We start from the raw sequence: 26,632 nt of genomic DNA on the forward strand, positions 1-26,632 counted from the left end.
TCAAATGCAGATAGCACACTTTTTAATCACGCTTTCTTTACAACTTTAAACGGACAAGCTCACCACAGAGCTTGGTTAAGGGCAACGTGGCAGCCTGGAATCATTATAACCTATCATAATCTGTCGCACTTCCACAGCGCGGCATAAACCAACAATGACTGATTTCCATTTAAAGGCGGTTTATTTTGTTTGTATTTTTTACAGTATTTTCAATGTTCTTAGATAGTAATGTCCATTTTATTCTCCATCAACGTTTACTGTGGATAAACCTGAAAAGAAAAGGAAAAAATTTTAAGAATGAGGAATGAATATTTTTTCATACAAAGTGGTTCATTAAAAATTTAAAGACAAAGCTACCACAGTGCTACCATAAAATTTATTCTCACTTTCAAGCTATCATCTTTCCCACATTTCTGACAAGGCAAGGACAATCTCAAACGTCACTGGAAATTTTTCAATCAAACATATATACAACGGCCTTTTTATAAACCTTAACGTCATTTTTGTCATAAAATATTCCCCTATCCAAGCTGCAGATATCAAAAGAAAAGAAAAAGCAACTTTATTTAAAACAATGCAGATTATCATTATATTTTTACTTCAAGCAGGAAATCTATGTTCTTTAAGAAAAAGATTTCTTTCAAGTTTCGATTCAAAATATAAATGTATTATTTTATATACACACCTTTGAAGCTAGCTACTGGTACATATGTAACCAGAGTGTAGAGCTTGTGTGGGGAATCTTCATCTTCATTTCTTTTCCTGGCCAATCGCACACGTACTCTGTAGGGGACATTTCTGGAACATAAAAATTACTCATCTAGTTTATTTCTATAATTTACAGTTCATAACCAACACCTGCGTGCATCAAAACATCACCTTCCCTAAAACCTTTAAGTAAATAATCCATGTGCTGCTTAAACTTTTCAACTGTCCGACAGGATAAAGAAAACGCAGGAACTGTCCGTGAAATAATACAATAACAACACACTGAACACAATATATTCATTACCAGACTAATGAATTTCATCAAGCACTGTTTCTGCTTTAAGCCATTACATTCGTGGCCCTGGTACCAAAAGACAAAGTAAAAAAAAAAAAAAAAAAAAATTATAAAGAAATTATCACACTGAGATAATAACAAGGCTGCATAAAACACAAAGCAGCTCACCTGACTCCTTTGGACCAGATGTGTTTGTTGAGTCTGGTGTCAATTCGGACATCTGGGGTGCCCATCATTTTTTCAGCAAACTTACGGATCTCCTTGACAGCACGTGGGGCTCTCCTCTTGAATCCACTGTGATATGAAAGAAAGCAATCAAGATTATGTAAAACTGGAGGTCTACGATAAAGTGAAACTGAACTACATGATGGCTTAGATCGATTACAGCATCAATTTATTCAGGTTGAAGGGCAAATAATTATACCCTCTCCCATCTCTGTTTAAGTTTAATATATACAAATTCAATTATGACATATCATTTTTTACTTCCATACACTGAAGCTGCATCTTCTGTATTTTTACCAACGAGATCTTGAAGCAGCATTCTATACATCCAATTCTTGCAGGAAATGGGCAATCAAACATCAAATGCACAGCTTTAAAATTAAACCGTAACGGTAATCTCTTGTTTTCAAATTACAATTTTGGTTCTGATACAACAATGGACAAACACCAATCACTCACATGCCATGGATCCTTTTGTGGACATTGACTGTGTATTCACGAGTGACCACCTCACTTATGGCCGACTTCTTCTTCTTCTCGCCCTTCTTGGCGGGTGCCATCTGAAAGAACACAGTTTAACATCCATTAATACAGAATATGGGATGATGATAACAAGTTCCACACATTGTACCAAGTTGCTGCACTAGGATACAGTAGTGGTCCTTGTTAGCAAAAAGGCAAGACAATAAATTTTTTAATCAACTTATTAAAATATTAAGAACAAGCTTTGTGCAAGACCATTTTGATAAATTTCAGAAGGGGGCATTCAATCCACTGTGGACATGTTGGGAAAGGGGGGTGGAGGTGGTTAGAGTCTATAAATCTTGATTAGACGAACCCTGGCAGTGGGTAAGATAAATACATTTAGGAAAACCTGGATCTGGATTCAACATGATGGAGAAAAATAGGTGGCTTACGACAAACTTATGCACTCAGATGTGGAGCTAGCTCTTCTAGTCAGACAGGCCTATTTCACATGTGCTACATTACTTAACCAACATTGAAACTAATGATTCTGTCAAGGTTGCGTAGCTTTGAAAGATAAAAATAGGACTGGGACATTTCCATTCACAAGTAGTGGTTTCTTTAGACGTATATGGACAGATACAGATACAAAGGCAGGCAAGGCTGCACGGGACGTCTAATAAAGCTTTGAGCTTGCACTGGCATTAATCCTTCACTAAAAACTAAACAAAGATCCTTGTTGTTCAAAATATATAAATGTTAACAGAAACGATGAGTTATAGTGTATCATTCTGGGGTAAAATCAGGAAGTCTTCACGAAAGGATCTGCCACTAGAAAATACTCGTCCCTGAACGTAGTACCTCCAGATGGACGTAGCATCTTTTCATATGTCGTGGGGTGTAAATCTTTAAATAGCTAGTTCAAACGATACACATGTTATATAGCTTTAATCGAATCAATCATAAATGACTTTAAAACGTTCTGAAGGGGCCAGATGGCATCGGATTTTGAAGGCATGTTACCCAAGTGACTTACTTTTCAAGATGGAGGATGAAAGAGGAAGTATATGGAATTGTGGGTAAGAATGAAAAAGCGGAGCATCTAACACATCCAAAAGCTGGGGCTATTTGATCTCTACTAACACATTCAGGACAACGGGGAAATCCTCCACCTTACTAAGCCGATAAGAATTAGGTTAAACAATTGGATTAGAGACCTTAAAACCGCCGAAATTTAGGTATATAAGTGACTAAATAATTCAACGCCATTAGGCAACATTCAGCCGGTATCACAAATTTGTTGTTCCTTATCTTGAGGATGTATTTGTTGTCGTTTTAACCTAAGGGGGGGGGGGGGACGTATCAGGCATATCTACATGTAGGCCTACTCACTAACTGCAAAAATTAGCCTACCTGTTGTCAAAGAACGTAAATCAACTTTTAATATAGAGTGGACCTTTTCGGAAAGACGGTTCGATTCACGTGCAACCCGCACTCCCACCCCTAATCAGTGCTTAGCAGCTCACAGCAAAGACTAACAGAAAGGTGATTGATTAACACATACTTTTAAAATTAGATGTAAGCTACAGTGTATGCTATCTAGATTTAAAAATTGCATTGGGCCATTAAATTGAAAATCACAAATAAAAAATTCATGGCTTAAATTGGAAATATTCACATGATCCGAGCATGTTCAGTTGCCTACACTATCAAGAAAACATACAGAAAACGTCACACTAAAACAATCAAAATATGATATGCACTGCAATTCAAGCGCGACCAAAGTAAACATTATCTATTGCAAACTAACTCTCACAGATGATATACTGTTTATTTTATTATACAAGTTGTATGAAAATATTTTTGACGACGCTATATGAAAATATCAAGAATAGCCTAGTGTTTCAAAAACCATGGCTCACTTTATAATAAAATCAGTACAGTCACTTGTATATCAAAGTAAAGCATGCTCAGAATTAAATGTTATGGAGCATCTTTTTTGAGCACAAGTATTGTACACATGTTCATCTACCATTGTGTTGAAATTCGTCAGAGAATAGAGGAAAATTTAAGTTGACTTTTAGAAACAGTTATGGCATTTGTTCACACATATAAAAGAAAATCCCTTGTGCATATAAAACTGTGATTAAAAGGCACGATTTAAAAAAATCTACGACCGCCTGCAATTACGAAAACATGCAATAAATAAATAAATAAATAAATAAATAAATAAATAATTCAAAAGAGTATCCGAATGTTTGTTGGTAATCTACAAAAAGGGAAATCTTTGGTATAACTGACTGTTATATCAGTATAAACATGTGCGTTACATAAAAAAAAAATATATACACAAATAATGGAATAAATAATTCACTACCACTGTAAAACGTAGCACCGAAGGATTTTCCTATTAATGGCAGCATCAATATCGCGTGACTGATGGCTGTTTTGGCCTAAGCCTTAGAAGAAGAGCTCACAAGTTGGTAACCAAATGATCATGTTTCTAACATTCACATCAGGAGAAGCCACTTCAGTAAATATGTTTACTTTATCTTCATCCGAGAACGTCTCGCATGTGGGACTTTGTTCTGAACGTTGAGCTGACTAGAAAATTGTACCAAGTATTCTTTTTTTGTCGAAGTATTTTAGTATGTACGAAAATGAATTCCAATTCGAAGTCAAATTCTATATACGATGCATCAAATCTCAAGAGGAAATAATCCAAATTATTAGATAACAGTTGACTTTTATGATAACTATCCAACTCCATTCTCATCCAATCCCCCGCCAGGGGGCGGTAAATCGAAGGAAGACGTCTCAGTGTCATGATCTATTGGTGGAAGGAGGATGTTATTTAGTCCTGAGAATTTCTCTGGTAAAGTTTCCATCCATTTCTGGCATTTTTCAACTGTCCATGAATTTGGTGCATTGTCGTCTCCATTTTCCAAGTTTGGCCTTGCGCTATGCGGCCTAGCAGACGACAGAGTTTCGGTATCTTCAGGTGCGTTTAACGGGTCATTTTTCCCGTTTCCTTGATGCCTGTTGACTCCTGATCGCGGTGATAGTTTACCGTTAGCGTCTTTGGAGTCCCTCCGAGTATTCAGAGCCCTAACTGACAGTTTTATCGAGTCGCAATCTGCCTCTCGTCTTGGGAGCAAGCTATGGCTGTTTTCGTGAGCACTGTGGCGGCGCCTTCTTGTGGCCACAGAAACATCCTCATAAGAACCCTTTCTAGGCACCCGAACATCCATTTCTGTCTGATTGCGCCTCAGTAACATTTGCTTCGATCGAGACACCTCAAGGTCACCTAAACTTGATTTTCTGGCATTACCAGAGTTTAGGCTGCAGATTCGCGTACTTTCCGTGCTGATAAGTTTTTTCTTCATATTCTGCGGCGTGCGACCGTTGTTCTCCATTATAACTGTTCTCTGTAGTGTTGGCGGAGGATAACTCTCCGCTAAAGAGTACCGACTGAAGTCAGAGTTTGCACTTTTCACTCTCCGTAGAAAAGGTGTATCGGCAGATCTCCTGTTCAGTTTACACGCGCCACAACTGCGCGTGGAAAATCGGTCCTCCTCTCCGCAACCCCCTCCGTCACATTCCGACTGCGAGTCGACAGGTGACTCGGGCGTTTCACATTTAGTAAACGTAACATCTATTCTTTTCTCCCAGTTCTGAGCCTTTCCGTGTTCCTTCCTTATGACGTGTTTGATATACCCGGTGCCTATATCTTCTGTGTGCACAGTGCGTTTCCTGAGAACGCTGCTGTCGATTTTACTACCAACATTAGTCGGCTGAGCAGGCAGGTAAACTGTAGTGATATTGTCCTGCGTAACGGCATTCCGAGCCGCTCGAATTACACCGCCGTATGCTGCGCTTCCTAATCTTTCCTGTGCTGTGTAAACGGAAGCTTTCTTGGCCAGGCATCCGCCTTTAGTCTCTGTGTTGACTATTCCAGCCATCATTGTTGATTCTCGATTGATTTTCCTAATGTCAATCCCCGTTTCTTGTTACGAAGACATAACTGCAACATAAACTACGTGCTGAATAGTCCACAACCGATATTCCTCCCTTGCAGCTGTTCTCTACTTTATAAAACCCAATCTGCTCAATTTGATAATGTAATTGTAAGGCTTCCCAAAACACCTGCAACAAAAGCGTAAATGTTATAAGAATAGTCTCGGGCATGGTTATAAATACAAGTAACTCCGCTAAATCAACACCGCTTCTAATAACAGGTGTTTATAGATAGAATTAGTGAATGGCAAGCACTCAATGCATGATTTTGGTTACGGGAGCATTTGCAACTATACACACACCTAAGTCGGCGATGAAGAAAAGCATTTATTTAATATCAAGGCCAAAGCAAACAGCTCAAGAGCGATTTTATTGGAGTTGATCAAATGCTGCAATCTTTTCGGGTCAGCCGGAATGTAGGATTTGGTTTGCAAATGTCAATCTTATCGGTCCTTGAGTAATTAATGAATTACTTGTCCGATATTGATCGCCATGGTAGCGAGCTGTCGCAGGTGCTTAGAATAATATCGGTTGAAATGATAAAACTAATGAATGTTTAAGAAGGTTTCGAAAGGTTAAACTATAACTTGTGTTACGTGTACAAATCCATTGCCAAAGCAATAAAATCTCTTTCTCTCTCTCTCCTTTAAAATGAAAAATAATAAGTACCTAAAGGAAAACTTCACGGACACGTAGAGCTTTCGAAATAATTTCAGCTCGACCAATCAGAAATTTGGGAGATAGAAATAACACTGCAGTGCATCGTATAATTTTTAATAAGCAGTAACATTTAATCACGTATTTATTGGAAAATTAAGTGAAACCAATATATTCCGTGCCTTGGTCTAAGATACTGCACATTTGCCACACCTCGTCACGTCTGGTTGATTATCGATTGAGAATAAGAAAAATGATTACTGCCACTTTTAGCTAGACTTAGGTCAACCAACCCAATCTACCATTAGATCGGAAGGATATTGTGCGTTATTATTGTGTAATGTCACGGCGACTTAACTGGTAATAAAGCTAATTTTTCCATGGTATAATTGCTACTTTATTGGGTATTGAGTTACACAATGGTCAAAAGAATACCAATACGCCACATGCTTTTGCTTTTATTGCCCATTGATCTGAAAAAGGTGGCAAAAATTTGAGAACTTTAATTGCACCCTTGCGGATATAATGGCAGAGTGCGATATTATTGTATCAGCCTATAGCATTGTAAGGTGGATGCTGTCACTCCAAATACCAATTAAGCAAATACCGACATTTCGCTGACATTACGCCCTGGGAGTCACGTCTTGTAACGAAATAGGTCAAAATGTAAGCACGAAACACGCAGATTTCGCCAAACACTGATTGAGTACTAAAATGTTATGAAATACCTATTGATTATCTGATAAAGATTTTTAAAACCATCGATATGAGTCATTCCTTTCTTTAAGCCTTAATAGGGCGTGTAATACAAGAATAAGGCTTATCTTTTATTTACTATGAGATCTTTTATAATTGTCGACTTTTGTTGAAGGCATCGATTTTTTGTTTTTTTCAGTAGAGACCGACAGCCAAAATTACAATTGACAAATCTGAAGAATCAAAAGCCGATAAGTTACATAGCACCGTGCGTTTCGGATCATAACATTTAATGAGTAAAACAAATGGAGTGGTTCCTGAAAGTTTTTTTTTACCACAATCCGAAGGAAGGGTAAAAAAGTCATTTTCCGTCTTTTTTCCACTTTAATTTTGCTGGAACTCTAAGATTGCGGCGTTCACTTTACATAATGACTATACCATGTCGACATAATCGTGTACGTTATACTCACTACGAGATTTTGGCATCTATATGACACTCAATCATCATAATCGCAATCTTTTATAATAAAATAAATAAACTTCAAAACTTATCATTTTCTGTATGTTGACCCCAGCATGTTGTATATATACTACTTGATTTCACACAGACACCACCAGTCTACTCTGTGGGGACTCTTGCTGAGTTCAATCAGCTTAATTGAATGACACGCCTCCCCTGGCGTTGAGTAAAATACATAAAGGCCTGTCAATTGTAACTTAAACTTGGCGTTTTTATCCGCATACAGGAAAAATATATCTGTGGCCTATCTGTTCTTGCTTGTGGCCTATCTGCGCGGTTTCATTACTGTTCCGATTTTCAAGAGTGCAGAGGCAAGTATCATTGAAGCAGTCTAAAATTACACCATATTATCTCTATCTGTCACGGAAAAAATATATTTGATTGATCTTTTTGGAGGGGGGGGAGGATTGAATGATTGAAACTTAATCATAGACTGGGAAAAACTCTGACGCACAAAAAAATTAAAAAACAACAACAAAGTTTCTACAGGTAAACATCAACAAAACAGATGAATATTTCTCTCTACCATTTTCAAAACATCTACCTGAAGGAGCCTTGGGGGGTTCTTACGCATTAACTTTGTCGTTACTTTTCATTCAGAAAAAAAAAGTTTCGAAAACAAAGAGATCATCACCTTACATTCCGTCCATGCTTTGTGTAGCTTTAAGTCCACTTGAGTAAAAATGATTGCTGAGCCGTGAAACAAGGGTCTTGTGTTTTTGTGTATTACAAAAAGTAACTCCGTTTAAGTAAACTTCATATTTTGTTATTTTATATAATACGGTTATTAAAATTGGCATTCATCGCTAACAAGTGGTTTTATGTTCTCGTTTGTTTCCTTGTTCTTTTTTTTTTTCAAAGAGAGGTGCACAGGTAAAATATCAGAGAGCACCATTTAGAGTCTTTTAACCTTACTCTCTATACTACCTTATACTAACTTCTAGGCTCTTTTAACGAATAAAACATTTATCTACTCAAGATTTAACTGTACAAGTTCCAATTTTTAAAGGACATTTTGTCAATTTTTCAGTAATACATCATCATAAAATTTTCGTTATTTACTATTATTAATATTTTGCTAGTGCAACTTTTTTTAAAATATGAGATTCCACACATCTTTTTCTATACATCATTTACCTTGTCATCACCAAAGGTTGTTGATAACACGGCAAAACACTGAAATGCATACCATCCGACAGTCCGCATCGTCCTCATCCCACATGACTAATTTTATTTGCTTCTGTCTATTTCCTCAAGGTTTCACGCTTTATCACTAGGATTATATCGTCGCTGAACTCAATCTAGTGTAGTTGCATGGGCGGGCCGGTGGACGGCATTCCCAGCACTTCAAAGCTACGGCTGCGTGCATAACAGGACTAACTTAGACCTGATAATGTTTGAAATTCGCTATGGGCCACTTAGTTGTCGGACTTACAGTGGTTTTAAGAAGTATCTGACGTCACAATCGATCTTTCACGTACCAGTGGCTGAGTTATTTTACTCTTAAAATAATCCTTGTCGAGCGTTCCGTTTCACACACACACACACACACACACACACACACACACACACACACACACACTTGTTTTAGCGTTATACATGACATAAGTCTCCAAATCACACCAAATGTTTTAAAAATTATAGGAGCGATGGGGGCGTGGTCATCTGGTGGAACGTCATCTGAGTTAATTCTGTTTTAAATTAGCACGGTTATGAACACGCCATATACAAGTGAACATTAGTATACCCAGACGATAAGTCGGAGTGAAACGATTTTCTGTCGCCTTTCAGCTAAAAATTCAAATAATATACACGTCCAATTTCCGTTAAACAAACACTCTAACAATTAACATTATACGCACTTTTTGTTTTCCATCTAAAAATATCAATTTTTGCTGAAGTGTCTAGCATTGATTTTGCAGCACATAGCTTCGATGAAGGACTGAATGTAAAATGCAAATGTTTGATGTCAATATTGCAACACTGTCATTAAAATTGCACCGCAAATAAGGTAAAAGATGACATCGATCGCTGTCTCGTGTCATTTTCTTTAATCACGGTTTTCAACCCGTCATAAAAGAGTACGGCACCTTGATGTTACCCATACCATATCGTAATTTTGCTGTGCTTTTACTCGGACATTTAAATGGTGTAATTTTTAAATTTGATACTTGTGCCTACAGTTAGAAGACAGGGAAAGCTGGCACCTGTCGCTGGATCTGTTTTCAAATTAAATTAACGAGTTTTATTAAAGGTTCGAAAAGTCCAAGGTGTTTCAAATTAGCGATAACAGGAAGGTTTGTTTAAACACATAGCGTGTAGTTGTTTTACCGTCTTAGATTCCTTCCTAAATACTTCCAATGTCATAAAATCTAATTAAATATTTAAGAAATGTCGCCGCAGGGTTTAAATCGACGCAGATGAGTGGAGATATTGTTTGTATTTCTCAGCTTGTTAAATATTTGAAAGTGTATGCAAACTTGCTTCTGTTTAATTTATATTCAAATATACTGTCCAAGTATCGAGAGGTTCGCGTGTCTTCAAACTGACCAGAAGAAAGGTCTCCAAGAAAAGAAGAAATAAAACTCATCGTTGCAAATAATTTACTTGAAAAAAGTAAAACATGCGTGCACTTTCATAAGTAATACACAGGTATTTGACTCAGTGCTTTTATAGGCATTGGTGTATATTTCATATTTCATTTACTAAACATCATAGCAAATGATAAGCTGCTAACCGCACACAAACAATTTCAACACAACTATTATTATATGTCCCATTAGCTCTCAACCAAAAGTTTGGTCCGAAATCCGTAGAACTTGGAGTCAGCCATCCTAACAACAAAGAGTAATTTGATGGGGGAATGTTGTTCAAAGAATTTTTCAGAATTAAAACACCATGCCTCTGATTCCATTAAAATACAATAATGCAATATAGTCTGAAGACATGCGGTTAGGTAGTTGAGTTTTCATTATCGCGATCAATGTTTCGCACATTATAGACGAAAACTAACATATAGAATCTTGAAACGTGATATAATCTTTTGTTTTTTCCATCATGTTTTCGGGTGTTAAATTCGTACGACTTTGAAATCCTAGAAGGTCGGCAAACGTTGACATCTTTGCCAACAAAGCGGTGCATAAAGTAAAGGCTTTTAAATTAAATCTTATTGAATACCATATGCTATTCTGTTAAATCAACTGTAAGAAAGCAGCACCAAATCTATGGGTTTAATTTAAGATAATCGTTGCGCGTATCAAAGAGCGTGACATCACAGTGTACAGAGTCGGTGCCGCAAGTTTACATAACTTTATCTACCATACTAAAGTCGCGCTTTGCATGTTTGCCTCGAAATATTTATAGCTATTTCCGTAGGGTAAAAATATCACGTTGGCACCTAAAAGAAAATATTGTCCCAGCTTAAAAAGTTCAGAGGTTTACTTACGCTTTCTTTTGCTCTATGTTGCCCGAGCCGTTGTGGAACTGTGGGTTCGCGATCTCAACGTACAGTTAATGATACGTGCCCACATATATCCTTGGGGGTCTTACATCAACCCGTCAATCAAGACATGCAGCCAAAACTCAATAATCATTAAGTGGAAACACGGAAAATAAAGTTTCTTTTAACTTTAAAATTGAAAATATAATCGACAAAAGCAAACCCTAAGTCACATGTCGTGCCTTGCTCCTTCCTTCGTGGTCATTAAATTGTCATTATTATTGTTTGTATTTTGTTTCTATGGTAATACATACCTGAACAGCTTTTAAAGATGTGACCATTTACAATGCTCCTTAAGAAGGTACGAATGACGCAGGGCCGTCCAACCTATCCATTTCCTTTTCAACCCAGTAACATCTGCTACCTACACCTCATAACAGACTGGTGTAATCGGAAACGGTTAGAGGTTATACAGTATAATAAAAATATATAAAATTGCTGAGAGAAATTGGCCTGAAAATGAAAATAGATTTTTTGAAAATTATCATTGATCAAAATTATTAAAATATACCAATGCTATTTCAAGACCGTAAAAATGATATAATAATGGAACCTAAAACCGCCTAACCACTTACCGTTAGAGAGATGGGGTTAAATTCCCCTATACAGTCTCGCGTCGTAAGCTTTCAAAGGTGACTGGTTGGCGTTACTATTCTCTTGCTCTGTTTTCCTAATTCGGCTCCTTTTTTAATGCAGACAAATGAATTGGACTTGGCTTTTATTTGACTCGCTCTGATGATAAACACGGGATTTGGGGGGGGGGGGGGATAAAAACAGCCCCCCCCCCCCTTGTTTTGATGTCCAACATCGATAAGAGAACCGGGGTATTTTTCATTCTTTGAAAAATTGTATTCACATTTTTTTCCAATTTGAAAACTGGCAAGCATACTCCTACAAACGCGCACACACATCATCGTAGAAAAATGCATTCCTTTACTAATTTCGTTTGATGTCGAATTCAAAATACAGCTTTGGGGGCTGGTAATTGTGCTATATGTGTATAGCTGTGCTCAAATGTAACAGGTGAGCTGCTGTCACATCCACTCAATTTCTGAAGGTAAAAAAAGATGTCCCTCGTCTGCCTATCCAACAATGAGACGCAGTATTTTATGTGCGTTTTCCAGTCACATTTGTCAAGATCAGAAGGCAAACAAGTACTTTGCTTCATGTTTTCTTGTATGGCGTAAAATAATAAATAAAACCAAGAAAAACAGGAGAAAAAAAAGAAAACTAATAGAAAACATACTTGTAAAACAAATCATCTCAGTGAAGACTATAAAATATTTCCCCTTTTCAATATCAAAAGTTTTTAAAACATTGCAAAAAAAAAAAAAAAAAAAAAAAACAGTATGTGAATATTTATCATAAATCTGATGCTGGTGTACTGACATTTTTTCTGCAACACATTAAGCATGCTATGTTGACAAAATGGAAACCTTTTATAATACAACCGTTTCAGACACGGCATACGTGCTAATATTTCGTTGACGTGAAAATTACGTACAGTGTAGGTGTAATGTACTTGATTTTTTCTTCATTCAGTCGGAAAATCCAAACAACAACAACAACATTTGCATTATTCCTCAGGTTCGGCAAAATATTTTTCTGATGAGATCTTATACATAACACAGAAAACAGGCAGAATAAGCATGGAATTAAATTTAGGGGCCTCGTGGTTTCAGTCAATAAGTATGGCCCACATAAAGGTCTGTGATACTAGGTGCTGTATTAACTATTCGTGAAATGAAGAAATGAAAATATGCTACAACAACATTTCTTCATAACCTATAACTTTTTGAGTTGCAGAGTTGCAGACGCGCGTTCGATAACCAGCAAATTATATTGAAGGGTAAACAATAGCCAAATGTTTACTTACATTTTAAACTTTGCAAAAAAGTATATTGTATTACTGAAATAAATGGCGTATTTAGTATTTCTAATCCGCCATTGGTGAATCGAAAGGTTTCATATATTTTATATTGAATAGAATGCCGACAATTTTTTTTTCCACTCAAAAACCGATACAAAATTACAGCACACAATTTAGATTATCTCACAAGGCACGGCAAATTATTTCCCGGGGAATTATATATTTACAAAAATAATAAAAGGAACATTACTAAAATGAGTTGTTTTTTTTAGACCTTAGTCTTTATTGGCAAAGTGCTTTAATCTGAATACACAATTGAACATTAGTTCCTCAAGTTTAATTCATAAAGTTGTCTTTCCTGAAATCGAAATTTATCGTTCTCATTTCGCACTTTTTTCGCACACAAATGATTCTTTGGATTCACATGAAGTATCAACCCATCCAAATTTGAATGATTCATGCATACACAAACAAAACTCGGAGGATGTGTGTGTTGGCTCGTTTGGTGCCCACCGTGTGTAGGTATCTATGGGCTTCCCAGTAGATTCCCATATCCAGTGGTGATTACTGTTTGGTGACACCTGGTGACCGCTGGTCCATGCACAATTAATCTGAAAAAAAAAAGGAATACGGAGCTGCACTTCTCTGATTTGTATGATATATTAAATGATGCATTTTATTACTAAAGCTTTTGTTGTTCATTGTAGTTACATGTACATGTACCAACAATGAAATTAAAAAACAGGCAGTACGGGTGAATGTTCAATACAAATAACAGTACAAATAAATATCAATGTAAGACGAATTTAGCGACGTACTCTCTGTACCTATTGCAATGGAGTGATGGCACATTTAAAACAACGTACATTAAAACCTTCGAGCTGCAGGGACAAGTAGTTGTCCTCTTGGTATGATTCTATTGCCACGAGATCTGCCCCCATGGCTTTACAAATCAATTTTGCCTCAGACGCAGTTTTAGGTATCCAACCAATGTAATAACAGCGGCCATTAAAATCATAATCGAAGAATTTTCCACATGCTCTCCTTTTTGTGGTAGACCGTTGAGCCAAGGACTCTGAATACGGAAAAAATAACACCAACTGTCAAAGTATCATGGTTTTTGTTTTGTTGAGAATATTTGAAAAATCCATTTCTTTATGGATTGTAATACAGACTTGACATTTAATATGGAATATTTCAGTTTTAAAGGTATATCTAGGTAAAAATGCGTTCTTTTTTAAAAAAATCAGATCTCACATAAGATATCTGACTGGAGAAGTATGAGGTCAGGTGTGTCGCTACCAATTAACTGACTACCAAGTCTGTTGCACTGCTACATTGTGTAATATGCAGTGGTTTAATTGGCTAGTGCTCCTTTGGGCTGGTCAAAGCTTCCCTTTGATGAAGCATGGTTCTGTCAAAAAAGTATCCATATGTCGGCAACTACTGTATCGAAGAATTTGAAATTTTGCATGCAAGTGGTCGGTTTTGCAGTGCGTAAAATGAGCTAAGCAGTGTTTTATGAAATTGGTAAGCTGTGCCAGAATGGCGCGAAAAAGACAGACATTGCCAGACAAATTATTGTGTCAAACGGAATGGTCTGCACAATCTTATAGAGTTATGCCCAGACTGATGCACCTACACAGAGACCACGCCCAATGTATCGACATCTTACCACCAGAGTACAGAACTCATTGTCCTTCAGGATATGCTGCTGCAATTAAACCAAAACCACGATAAGTCCGTTTTGAATGAGGGGCAAATTGTCTCCAAAACGCGTTTTTCAAAGCTCTTAGCAAACACCAAAATGGTTTCAGCAGGTTGGGATATCAGGCGACCTCTGAGGAAGTCCCTGTAAACAGCAAAACAGCGTAGTCTGTTTCTCTAATGAATTGGGGACCATGTCCGTTTGTGGGTAGAACACTGAAACTGCGTGGCTTTCTTTGTTGAGGTTAGATTTTACCCATACAGCTAAACTGGTCAAAACAGAGTTTACAGACATCTTGAAGAGGCCTACGACAAGGCGTGTGCCACATCTTAAGTGACTAGGGTCATTGACAGCGTCACTATTTGGAGTAGATACCACAGTGGTGCCAAAACACTTATGGAAGTCATCGATGAAAACCTGAACCAGATCAAATAAAGGAATACTCTGGGAACCACTTGACCATCATTTGATCGGGGGCACCTTAGAAACAACGATGAGATTACCGATTCACACAGAGCATGTGGGTAGGTCATTACTCCCCAAATTAACGGACTGCACGTCCTACGACAAAACTGAACCAAATTGGACAAGTTTTAACCGGTGCCTGGAATTTTATTCCAGATAAAACTCCAAAAACCAATCCTAAGGAATGCCTTGTCGCTTGAAAGCTCTGGTGGCAGCAAGATGAGGTCCGGCGTAACAGCGACCATTGCTGTGACTAAACACTGACATGAGGGACCTTTTTGGGGCGTGTAACTCTTTTAAAGACGATAATTCGGAAAATATGGAGATCCAAAATATCGCTTTCAATGGTTTTCGTATGACTTAAAATAGGCAATGCATTTTTGTTTGCTTCACTGGCGAATTCAGTTAATGAACTGATGTCACAATGACATCGAACAGATTATCAAAAGTAAAACATGATTTTAATCCTTATTTTCATTTATCATTCAGCAAAATAGGAAAAAACTGATTAAATGTGATTTGGAGAAAATATTCCATATTAAAATGTCAAGTCTGTATAAATACCGATGTGTCTTACTTATATCGGATGGATAAAAGTACATCTAAATTACGGTTTTAATAACTAATATCCAATTGAAAGGAATTTTCTCTTAGTTCAATTTCATGGTCTTTGTGCATTATTAAATAGAAAACTGCCTGTTTCATGCAGATAGCATATGCTGTTCAGTCTTTTTGATTTATGGAAGCCTTATTTACGTGATTAATGAACCCAACCACCCCTCCCCAAAAAATAATAAAATGAATTGGAATTATTAGGTCAGTAATTTCAGAAAAGGTTACCTCTGTGTCAAAGTGTTAAACATTACCTGTAAATCGTTTCTAAAATGAATATTAAGTCTTTTGATAGTTCAAATGTTTAAACAAGCCACATAGGTAAAAATATTCTCTAATAACATTTTATCATTTTTACCATTTAAAATGCTCTTTGCGTATTTTTCAATGCTGATAATTTTAGATTTCGTGAAAACACACAAACATACGTAAGTTTAAATCAGAGACTAATTAAAAACTTAATGGACTGTTGTATTGGTTCGTTACCTCCAAAGACAAAACCCATGCCAAACAGTAGCAAGAGAACAAGAGGACCACTAGCCATCTCGAGAACAGCGCACAAACAGATTTCAACTTCTTCTAAGCGATGCCCGAGTCGAATGAAGAGGCGTCTCTTATGCGTTTCGTAGTTAAAGCATTCTTAACTATAGGAACAGTCGGTCATCCGGGCACTTTATTTTTAGCAACCGGCATTTGGGGTAAAACAATGCGGGCAACATGGCGGACCGCATTTACTTCTATGTTAAAGTTGACAGACTTTGTCCGAAGATATCATACTTCATTATGAACATCATTATGAACACCTTACATGATTACTGCATTAAGTGGAGACTGCAAATTAATAATAAGAAATCAAAAATTATGCACTTTAGAAGTAAAGGTTCTTGATTGTGTGACATACCAATAAATATAGATAATAGAATAATTGAGTATGTTAATGAGTATAAATATTTAGGCTTTATATTTGATTGTCATGTAACCTATGAGTCCGGAGACAAATTGTTGTCTGAGTCGGGGGGTAGAGCGCTTGGATCAGTTATCAGTAAAACTAAAAGTCTCAGAAACATCAAGTTTAAATCATACCAGTACACGGAACTCTTCAATACTTGTGTGCCTCCAGTGTTAAATTATTCGTCTAGCGTTTGGGGTTATAAGTTATTTAAAAGCAGTGAAAGTATACTAAATAGAGCCATACGGCATTTTCTAGGTGTTCATAAGTTTGCTCCCACACTAGGGCTTCGAGGAGATACGAGTTGCATTCCTATACAAACAAGCGGGTGGCTGCATGAATATGCTCAGATGCTGGAATAGATTGGTTTTAATTGATTCATCAAGACTAACGAAAAGGGTCTTTATCATAGATCATAATAAGTGCATAAATAACTGGTCTAGTGAGATATATGGTATATTACAAAAATTAGACATGACAAATAAATTTGAACGTATGGGGTTAGTGGATGTGGATAGATGTGCAGCATGCTTGAGAGATCTAGTGGCGAGTAAATGGGAGAGAGATTTGCCCTAATACAGTAAACTCAGAACTTATATACTATCTAAAAATAAATACAAGGTTGAGAACTATGTAACCCACGAATTTGATAAAATGACTAGATCATTGGTAGCACAATTAAGATTTGGTATACTTCCGATTAGAATAGAAACGGGCAGGATTGTGAGAGAAAATGTGGAAGAAAGAGTGTGTGTGTGTGATGTGTGACTGTGGAAAGATAGAGGATGAAAAGCATTATATTTTTGAATGTGCGGCCTACGATAACATAAGAGAAGAGATGTTGACAAAAATAACAGCAACTGATTTAGACTTTTTGAACTTACATGTGCCAGAGAAACTTGCAAAATTAATGGAGAAACATATAAAAATATTTAGTTATCATATAAAACGTGCCTATACAGTGTATGATACGGAAAGAGTTCATTTATAATGAGTAACGTCCTAGTTTGTATATACATTCTACTATTTATACTTGTATGTAATTAATGTTTTATATTTCCATAGTTGCTATTAGTTGAACGTACAGCATTGCTATTTATATGTTTATTTATAAATTATTTATTGTTTCTATGTATTTTCTTGTTCATTAATATATTCGAATAATATAAATGAAACAGTGACTTATAAGCCCACTGGAGCTGGGTGCAAAAAGAAAAAAATGTATCTGTAAATACTTGCATTATAGCACAGGTCACTTAAATAAACAAAACAAACAAACAAACAAACATACTTCACAGTGCTTGACATCTTGTGTCAGTGAGGAGGAGTTATTTACCTGGTTGATTTCCTTTACATGCCTTTGTAATTAGCTGCTGCACACCTGGTTAAGAGATAAAATCGGCCTTAACGTAAAAACACAAAAGTTGTCTGGTTTCATATCGAGGCACCACAGTGCTATGGGAGATAAGAAACATATACGATGTTTGTATAAAAAATAATAATGAAAAATGAAAAAAAAAAACCTTCAGTATTACTTATCATTATTACTTATTAATTACTTATAACTTATTTTGTCTTATGTCAACTTTTTAACAATTATCGCAAGTGTATTTTCATTTAAGAAAATCTTTGCCAGTGAGACTTGTATGGAGTGAAAAATGAAAGAAAAAACAACTATGTACATGTACATATATATATGTAGTAATTTATTAGCAACAAAATGGGTATTTAGGCCATTATGCCCATGAAACAAAAGAATTTATTGCACATTTCAGGCATGCAACCACTTCTTAAATGCTTGTACCAATTTCAATATTTAATTTAAATATAAAATTTAAAAAAATTATATAATAATAGTAGATTCTATCAGATGTATCTTAAATCAATTTTAACTAGTTAAATTTTATCTGTCTAGACGGGAGTGTACCCCTCAGCTAAATACTAAATACTATTTTAATTTTACAGCAGCTAAATACTATTTCAATTTTACAGTAACATTACAATAACCTTAATGTTCTCAGCAGATGAGATACTAGTATTAAATAATTTTTAATCAGTTGAATTTAAATTGCACTGATGTCACTTTCCATCTTTATTTATATCAGGCTTTATCTTTGGTAATAAAAAAAAGCAAAAAATCCACGCTGCCACCAGACAATGGCAACACACTAATATATGCAGACATGATTTTAGCATATAAAATACCCCAAGCTATGATATATAATTGTATATAAAATCAAGGAGTTATAACAGAAAAATGTCTATCTCTTGTCTCTTCTTAACAGCAAACAGTACGCATTCCTTATATGTCCTTTTAATAAGAAATATGTGGCCCTTGCAATGCTGTTATCTGAAAAATGAAACAAAGGTAATTTTAAAAATTATTTCACACAAATTCATATTTGAATGTTTCAAAGGTTTTATATTCCAAAGCAACTTTCCTCATTAAAATTACTTTACATATATGCAATATCTGTACTACTGTATTTCATACCTTGGCTATCAGACCATAGCAGAATCCATAGTTTATACAAGGTATGTGGGCAGTCAGCTGTTAAGGTGTTGTTATGGTTAAGACTTAAGAGTTTTATAAAAGTTGTTGAAGACCTCTCACTTCCTGTCTCTTTTCATTTACTGAAAAATATATATAGCACATTAGTAATCTGTCTTATCTAAATAAAATACAACCAATTAAACACCTGTAAAAATAAAATCTTCGTTTTACTCTGACAATTAAGAAGGTTCTATAGATAGTGTGTAACTCTACCCTTGACAAATCATAGCATTCGTTGAAAAATTGAGAAGTTCAGATCATGGTAAAAATTAGGTCAAAGGTCAACAGTGAGACTGCCAGAATATGACCTCCTATACAAGTTCAATCAATGGTAACAATGTCCGTGTCTCTGCCAGTTTTCGAGATATAAGGGATAGAAAATTTGCAAAGTTCAGTTCAAAAATATATTTCCATGTAGGATTTGTGTCTTTATTATAAAGAATAAAACTGTAGGGCACTCTTAGTTTTGTTGTACCACTCAATTAGAAAATTACACTTAAAAAAATATGAATTAGAAAATACAGTATGTGTAAAATTCACAACTGTCTGTGATTTTTCATTGAAAAAACCAAGTACCTAGTCCATTTGATTTTGATAAAATGTCGTTCATTTTTTAAAGAAATTTCGAGTTGCCCCATTAAGAACATACAGTTCTGTTGTTGAAGACATATCTTTGTGAAAGTGTGCAACTCAAAGTAACAAATTTTCAAATAATTCTGTAGAAACACCTAATGAAATACGAATATAATAAAATCAAATCAAAGCCTATGATCAAAGATTGTCATCTAGATTGAATCATCTATTATTGATATTTCAATCTAAAAGTGTGCAACCCAAAGCATTCATATTCTCTAACCCAAAATAATTATGTGGACAAGTCCACTGAAATTTTAAGGAAATCAGCTTTGACATCAAGATTGGGTCATTTATTATTGACATATCAATCTAAAAGTGTGCAACCCAAAGCATTCAAATTCTGTAGCCTGAAAAAAGTCTGTGGTAGCACCATCTGATTGTATCATTTATTATTACCGTTCAGTTAATTAAATTTTGAAATGAAAATCCAAATATAGCAGTTATGTAAAAAGTCTGTGGTAGCACCATCTGATTGTATCATTTATTATTACCGTTCAGTTAATTAAATTTTGTAATGAAAATCCTACCTTCCTACAACTACACCCTTTCATTAAGAAATTAAAATTATCCTGTGCTAATTTATCCACCTCATTTGTTAAGAATTTATATTTGAGTTTCCCTTCTTGTAACTGGTACCCCCATTCTAAGACATCTCAATACTCTATCCTATTCTGGCCTGCTTGTCCCCACATCTGTGCTATATAACAAGTCCTTAACCAGTGTAACTCTAAAATAAGCTATCTTCTAGTGGCAATACATGCTCCAAAGATTCTACATCTAACAAAGCCGACCTTATATTACCTAACCAAATAGAAACATTTTCTGAATAACTGAGATCTTTATTAAACAAACTTCTGAAATAACTAATGGGGCTACTGTCTGGATTCACTGACAATCACTTATTATGGTATGCAGAACTTTTCTTTTCCTTGTGTAATTCCTTCTCTCATCTTGTTTTAATATCTTATGTTTAAGAAACTGTTTAAATTCTTCGTTACCTACATTAAGAAAGTTCAACAAATCCTGACGCTGATTTTCATTTGCCATCTCTTTGGTAAAAATGTGTATAAGTGGGATTTTATTGTCATTATTTAATCTATCTAGTCTGATGCTAAAAAGTGGCTTGCATTGATGTTCTTTAAATAATCTCTTACATGTATGTTGTTTTCAAACTGTAACTTAACAGCATTTTGTTTGTAGGGTTCATCTTGTTTTTTTACCATGTGGGAGAATGTGTTCAATGTTTTTTAAGACTTTAGCTCTAAATGGCAGGTAATAAATCATCCTATTTAACAAACTGTCTGAAGGAGAGTCAATGGTTTTCTTTATATCTCTATTTATGCAGCTTTCATGTGCCTCGTCAAGTGCAATGCTACTGTAAGAGTGTCCAGTAATGTTGACAACAAACCCTCCTAATTTGAAATGGTTAACAACAGATTCTGGAAATACCTTTAGATCAGCTAGGTGGTGGGGCAGTAAATGGTGGTAGAAATTGGACTGAACGGAATGAATAAGTTTACAAATGTGCTTAACTGAATAGTTTCTTAGCAACCAGTTCCCGGTGCAAATAGCTAGATAGTAGGCTACATACACAAAACAGTCCCTATGTATAAAATTGTGCCAGAATTCCTAAGTCTCATCCTTACTAATCATGAAAGAAGTAAACTTATCAAATTCCTCCCTAATGTCTTTTGTCTTATTCTCTAATGTATTAAAGGATTCCATATCACAAGCTCCTTTATCTGTGTCTATCCTATTGAGAACTTCATCACGCGAAAACTTACAACTAAACTCTACATCCTCTTTTTGATGGTTTGTAAATTGGGTGTATGAAATTTCCCAAATCAGGCATAAATCACTCTGTCCTATGAAAATGTGACAAAACCACTCGGGTGCTATAAAGGTCAGACATGACTATAACAGTCCAATTATTGCATGACTCCGTTTTCATAAGGACAATTTTATCCTACTGGGTGACGTACTCTATACTGTAGACCAACTCAGTGATGACATTAATTCCACACCAAAACTCACAGTAGAAAAAATTGTCATGGTCTGTGATACTAGGTGCTGTATTAATTATTCGTGAAATGAAGAAATAAAGATATGCTAGAACAACATGTCTTCATAACCAGTAACTTTCTGAGTTGCCGAGACAAGTAGTAGTCCCCCTGATACGATTGAACCCCCTGGCTCTCGACACAAACCAATCTCGCCTCTGACGCAATTTCGATAACCAGCAAATTATACTGAAGGATAAACAATAGCCAAATGTTTACTTACAGTTTAAATTTTGCAAAAAAGTATATTGTATTACTGAAATAAATGGCGTAATTTGTATTTCTAATCCGCCATTGGTGAATCGAAAGGTTTCATATATTTTATATTGAATATAATGCCGACAAATATTTCCACTCAAAAACAGATACAAAAAATTACAGCACACAATTTAGATTATCTCAAAAGGAACGGCAAATTATTTCCCGAGGAATTATATATATAAAAAAATAAAAGGAACATTACTAAAATGAGTTTCTTTTGAGACCTTAGTCTTTATTGGCAAAGCGCTTTAATCTGAATACACAATGGAACATTAGTTCCTCAAGTTAATCTCATAAACTTGTCTTTCCTGAATTAGAATTTCATCGTCCTGTGTTTGCACTTTTTTCGCACACAAATGGTCGTTTGACTCCACATGTAATATCAATCCAGGCAAATTTTTGTGGTTCATAAAGACACAAACAATACTCAGAGGATGTGTGCGTTGGTTCGTTTGGAACCCACCGTGCGTAGGTAGCTATGGTCTTCCCAGTAGATTTCCATATCCAGTGGTGATTACTAGTTGGAAACACCTGGTGACCGCTGGTCCAGTAACATACACCATTCATCTGAAAAAAAGGGGGATACGGAGCTGCACTTCTCTGATTTGTATGATATATTAAATGATACATTTTATTACTAAAGCTTTTGTTGTTCATTGTAGTTACATGTACATGTACCAACAATGAAATTAAAAAACAAGCAGTACGGGTGAATGTTAAATAACACTAACAGTACAAATAAGTATCAATGTATGACGAACTTAGCCACGTACTGCATATGAACATTGCAATGGAGTGATAGTACACTTTAAAGTAACATACGTTTTTCAGCTGCAGTGACAAGTAGTTGTCCTCTTGGTATGATTCTATTGCCACGAGATCTGCCCCCATGGCTTTACAAATCAATCTCGCCTCAGACTGCGTTTTAGGTATCCAACCAATGTAATAACAGCGGCCATTAAAATTATAATCGAAGAATTTTCCACATGCATTCCTTTTTGTGGCAGACCGTTCAACCAAGGACTCTGAATACGGAAAAAATAACACCAACTGTCAAAGTATCATGGTTTTTGTTTTGTTTAGAATATTTGAAAAAAACCATTTCTTAATGGACTGCAATATAAATACCGATGTGTCTTACTTATATCGGATGGATAATAGTGAATCGGAATTTCGGTTTTAATGACTAATATCTAATTAAAAGGAATTTTCTCTTAGTTCAATTTCATGGTCTTTGTGCATTATTAAATAGAAAACAACTGCCTATTTCATGCAGATAACAAGTGTTGTTTATCGGTCTTTTTGATTTATGGAAGCCTTATTTACGTGACTTATGACCCCCCCCCCCCCCAAAAAAAAAAATAATAATAATAAATAAAATAAATTGGAATTGTTAGGTCAGTTATTTCAGAAAAGGTAATCACTGTGCAAAAATGTGTTAAACTTTACCTGTAAATCGTTTCTAAAATGAATATTAAGTCTTTTGATAAGTTCAAATGTTTAAACACGTCACATAGGTAAAAATATTCTCTTATAACATTTTATCATTTTTACCATTTAAAATGCTCTTATCGTATTTTCCAGTGCTGATAGTTTTAGATTTCGTGAAAACATACAAACATACGTAAGTTTGAATAAGATACTAATTAAAAACTTAATGTACTGTTGTATTGGTTCGTTACCTCCAAAGACAAAGCCCATGCAAAGCAGTAGCAGGAGAACAAAAGGCCCACTAGCCATCTCAAGAACAGCGCACAAACAGATTTCAACTTCTTCTGAGCGATGCCCGAGTCAAATGAAGAGGCGTCTCTTAAACGTTTCGTAGTTAAAGCGTTCTTAAACCAAGCCGTGTTTTTATGAAATCTTAGAAGTATGGTATTAGTTTACACGTAATCATTAGTTTTTAAATATCCGGATGCTTTGTTGATAATTTTTCATTGTAATTCACGTTTCTTAGAATGCCACCGTTATCACAACACGAGATATTTGATACTCAACCTCTCCAGGTTGAATATGAAAAAAACAAAAAAAAAAAAAAAAAAAAAAAAAAAAACAAGGCAGCAAAGCTGTCAAATGTACAGACAAAAAACAGAAAATAAAGATGCAAAATAGGTCATTTTGTCAATTTTGATGCAATAATAAATAATGCTTATAATAGCACTGTCAGTCAACACTGAATTTTAATCATGCACAACAGGTAAAATGGTCAATAACATGAGCGGACCCAGAGATATTTTCTGACAGTATTACAAAGTATCTATTTTGATCCATCCTCCATTTTGATGGTCTTCCAACAGAAGAAAAAATAGATACCAGGCAATATCAACTTAATAACCTGACTGTCTTCCGGAAGACCCAGAAGATGGTCTCAATCTACCCTTTCAATAAGATTACAGTTTCAGGACCATGAGAGACCAAAGTCACATGATGAAAGTCTCAATATTTGAAAAATGATGACAGTGCATAAAGTAATATTACATAAGTAACATAATGTTTAAAGACATAAAAACAATACAACTGCTTATGTGGAAATACAGAAATGTCAGAGCCTCAGGCGGATGAGAGTTAAAAGTCACAAATGCAAGTGTTTGAGAAAAAATTATAAAGGAAAACATAACAAAACTAGAAAAGCGCTCCGAGAGTGCAGACCTCTGCCAAGGTAGCAATTGTTGATTATTATTGATTATTGTCCTCTTTGGCCCACTTCTGACAGTTCCTGAAAATTTCAGCAAAATCGGTCCATAACTTTTTGAGTTATGTTGATGACAAACAGGGGTGAAAATATAACCTCCTTGGCAGAGGTAAATATAATTCCAATGAAGCTGCTATTCAAACTTTTAATCTTTAAGTTTGATATATATATATATATATATATATATATATATATATATATATATATATATATATATATATATATATATATATTAAAAACTTATTTGCAATATTAAACAAAATTCACCTGCATAATTATCACTGCTTCCTTATTATTAATCTAGCAGAGAGCTTAACCTATGGGAGTTTACAGGGAAATATGAACAAGTGTGCTTTATGTAATCTCATTTAATGGCTGATTAATTAGGCAAATTACTTTATAACACCGAAATTAGCTAAGTGATACCCAAGGGAAATTTACAGACTGACCCTCTCAAAGGTCTTTCAGGCCCATAAGTCACAACTTAAGAAAAGCACAAAACAATAATGCACAAAATAAGAGACTACCAATTCTGATGCAATAATACATTATGTTTAACTGCACAGTCAACATCAAATTTTAATTTTGCACAACAGGTAACACCAACGAAAGTAAAAGCATAAGGCTTCAGGCCCATCAGAGTTCAAGTTTATACTTAGAAAGTGCCAGAATGAGAAAAATGAAATTTCACACAAAATTGCATAAAATTCAATAATAAATGATAACCCAATTGACCTGGCTTTCTAATTTGAACTGCATGCCAATCCTAAAAATCATGCTCATAAGTTAAATATAATAATAAATAACACAGTTTTCTTTTCATAATGTTTGCAGTAGCAGTGCAAAAAGATTATTGTCAATTTTGATGTAACATTACATAATAAATTATAGAATAATTATCACCAATTTTTGATTATTGACTATAAATAGCATGACCATGTAGAAAATATGATTACCATCCGGCTTCATGTCCATGGGAGCTCCGAGTCCCACAATGAATATACCAAAAAGATAATGAATATTTCACTAAAATGCATAACTTCCAGAAAAAGAAGCCAATCAGACTGCTTTTCCAACTTGGGCTGCATTTTAGTCCTGTGTTTCTTTTTTGAAAGTTTGACAATCATAAGTAACACGGTTTTCCCATAATGGTCATCATGGCAGAAGCACCAAAAATTGTGTTTTCTTCTATTTTGATGCAACATTACATAATGCTTAACAGCATAATACATCAATTTTTAATAATAAAATATGTGTCATGGATTTTCAGAAAATGTGACTAGCATGGGTCTTCAAGCCCGTGGAGGTTCTAAGTTGCACCTTGAAAATGCCAAGAAGTGAAAAATTAAATTTTCACAAAAAACTGTTAAATTGCCAGAAAAATTTACCAAACAGACTGCATTGCCTACTGAAGCTGTATGTTAGACCCATGTTTCTCTCCTGTAAGTTTGAGAACAGTAAGTGACATGATTTCCCTTAAATGGTCATCATAGGAGCAGTGCCCAAAATAGGTTTTTTTTCAAATTTTGATGCAACATTACATAATGTTTAACAGCATAATGACCATCAAATGTTATTAATAAAATATCAGTAACATGGACATTCAGAAAACATGACAAGCAAAGGTCTTCACGATCATGGAACTTCAAAGTCACACCTTAAAAATGCCAACATGTGAAAAAATAAATTTTCACAAAAAACTGTTTAACTGCCAGAAAAAGTTACCAAACAGACTGCATTGCC

The 26,632-nt window shown here is 35.2% G+C and overlaps 4 protein-coding genes across 5 annotated transcripts; all 4 read right to left on the reverse strand.

The window, feature by feature from the left end:
• Nucleotides 1-162: 162 nt before the first annotated feature.
• Nucleotides 163-2,763, reverse strand: LOC106181252 (large ribosomal subunit protein eL31). The gene is made up of 5 exons (XM_013565579.2): nucleotides 2,730-2,763; nucleotides 1,688-1,788; nucleotides 1,172-1,297; nucleotides 686-798; nucleotides 163-269 (listed from the first exon to the last, which is right to left on the reverse strand). Exons 2-5 carry the CDS (start codon nucleotides 1,786-1,788, stop codon nucleotides 238-240), a joined length of 372 nt encoding a protein of 123 aa, XP_013421033.1. The 5' UTR covers nucleotides 2,730-2,763; the 3' UTR covers nucleotides 163-237.
• Nucleotides 2,764-3,510: 747 nt separating this feature from the next.
• Nucleotides 3,511-11,798, reverse strand: LOC106181281 (uncharacterized). Of its 2 annotated transcripts, XM_013565609.2 has the most exons (3): nucleotides 11,658-11,798; nucleotides 11,337-11,463; nucleotides 3,511-5,839 (listed from the first exon to the last, which is right to left on the reverse strand). In XM_013565609.2, the coding sequence occupies exon 3, from the start codon at nucleotides 5,656-5,658 to the stop codon at nucleotides 4,450-4,452; it is 1,209 nt and encodes a 402-aa protein (XP_013421063.2). In that variant the 5' UTR covers nucleotides 5,659-5,839; nucleotides 11,337-11,463; nucleotides 11,658-11,798; the 3' UTR covers nucleotides 3,511-4,449. The 2 variants fall into 2 exon arrangements, with proteins under 2 accessions (XP_013421063.2, XP_086865863.1); XM_087009737.1 differs by lacking the exons at nucleotides 11,337-11,463; nucleotides 11,658-11,798 and adding an exon at nucleotides 8,721-8,937.
• A 1,981-nt stretch (nucleotides 11,799-13,779) lies between these two features.
• On the reverse strand, nucleotides 13,780-16,411 carry LOC147762945 (uncharacterized). Its single transcript, XM_087007958.1, has 2 exons — nucleotides 16,224-16,411; nucleotides 13,780-14,027 (listed from the first exon to the last, which is right to left on the reverse strand). Exons 1-2 carry the CDS (start codon nucleotides 16,279-16,281, stop codon nucleotides 13,780-13,782), a joined length of 306 nt encoding a protein of 101 aa, XP_086864084.1. The 5' UTR covers nucleotides 16,282-16,411.
• Nucleotides 16,412-22,410: 5,999 nt separating this feature from the next.
• LOC147762946 (snaclec coagulation factor IX/factor X-binding protein subunit A-like) lies at nucleotides 22,411-24,021 on the reverse strand. Its single transcript, XM_087009763.1, has 3 exons — nucleotides 23,880-24,021; nucleotides 23,020-23,222; nucleotides 22,411-22,764 (listed from the first exon to the last, which is right to left on the reverse strand). The coding sequence occupies exons 1-3, from the start codon at nucleotides 23,935-23,937 to the stop codon at nucleotides 22,519-22,521; spliced, it is 507 nt and encodes a 168-aa protein (XP_086865889.1). The 5' UTR covers nucleotides 23,938-24,021; the 3' UTR covers nucleotides 22,411-22,518.
• Between the last annotated feature and the right edge of the window lie 2,611 nt (nucleotides 24,022-26,632).

The sequence above is a fragment of the Lingula anatina genome, chromosome 3 (genome assembly GCF_051362555.1).
Source record: "Lingula anatina isolate TDL-2025a chromosome 3, LinAna3.0, whole genome shotgun sequence".
Taxonomy (NCBI): Eukaryota; Metazoa; Brachiopoda; class Lingulata; order Lingulida; family Lingulidae; genus Lingula; species Lingula anatina.

Bases quoted from the DNA above. Each gene is read 5' to 3' on its own strand.
- LOC106181281 (XM_013565609.2), bottom strand. From the start codon at position 5,658: ATGATGGCTGGAATAGTCAACACAGAGACTAAAGGCGGATGCCTGGCC.
- LOC106181252 (XM_013565579.2), bottom strand. From the start codon at position 1,788: ATGGCACCCGCCAAGAAGGGCGAGAAGAAGAAGAAGTCGGCCATAAGT. The intron at 1,298-1,687 runs GTGAGTGATTGG...TTCATATCACAG, and splicing joins CACAAAAGGATCCATGGCAT to TGGATTCAAGAGGAGAGCCC. The intron at 270-685 runs GTGTGTATATAA...TTTTCTTTTCAG, and splicing joins ACCAGTAGCTAGCTTCAAAG to GTTTATCCACAGTAAACGTT.
- LOC147762945 (XM_087007958.1), bottom strand. From the start codon at position 16,281: ATGGCTAGTGGTCCTCTTGTTCTCTTGCTACTGTTTGGCATGGGTTTT. The intron at 14,028-16,223 runs GTAACGAACCAA...TTCCGTATTCAG, and splicing joins CATGGGTTTTGTCTTTGGAG to AGTCCTTGGCTCAACGGTCT.
- LOC147762946 (XM_087009763.1), bottom strand. From the start codon at position 23,937: ATGGCTAGTGGGCCTTTTGTTCTCCTGCTACTGCTTTGCATGGGCTTT. The intron at 23,223-23,879 runs GTAACGAACCAA...TTCCGTATTCAG, and splicing joins CATGGGCTTTGTCTTTGGAG to AGTCCTTGGTTGAACGGTCT. The intron at 22,765-23,019 runs GTATGTTACTTT...CCTTTTTTTCAG, and splicing joins TGTCACTGCAGCTGAAAAAC to ATGAATGGTGTATGTTACTG.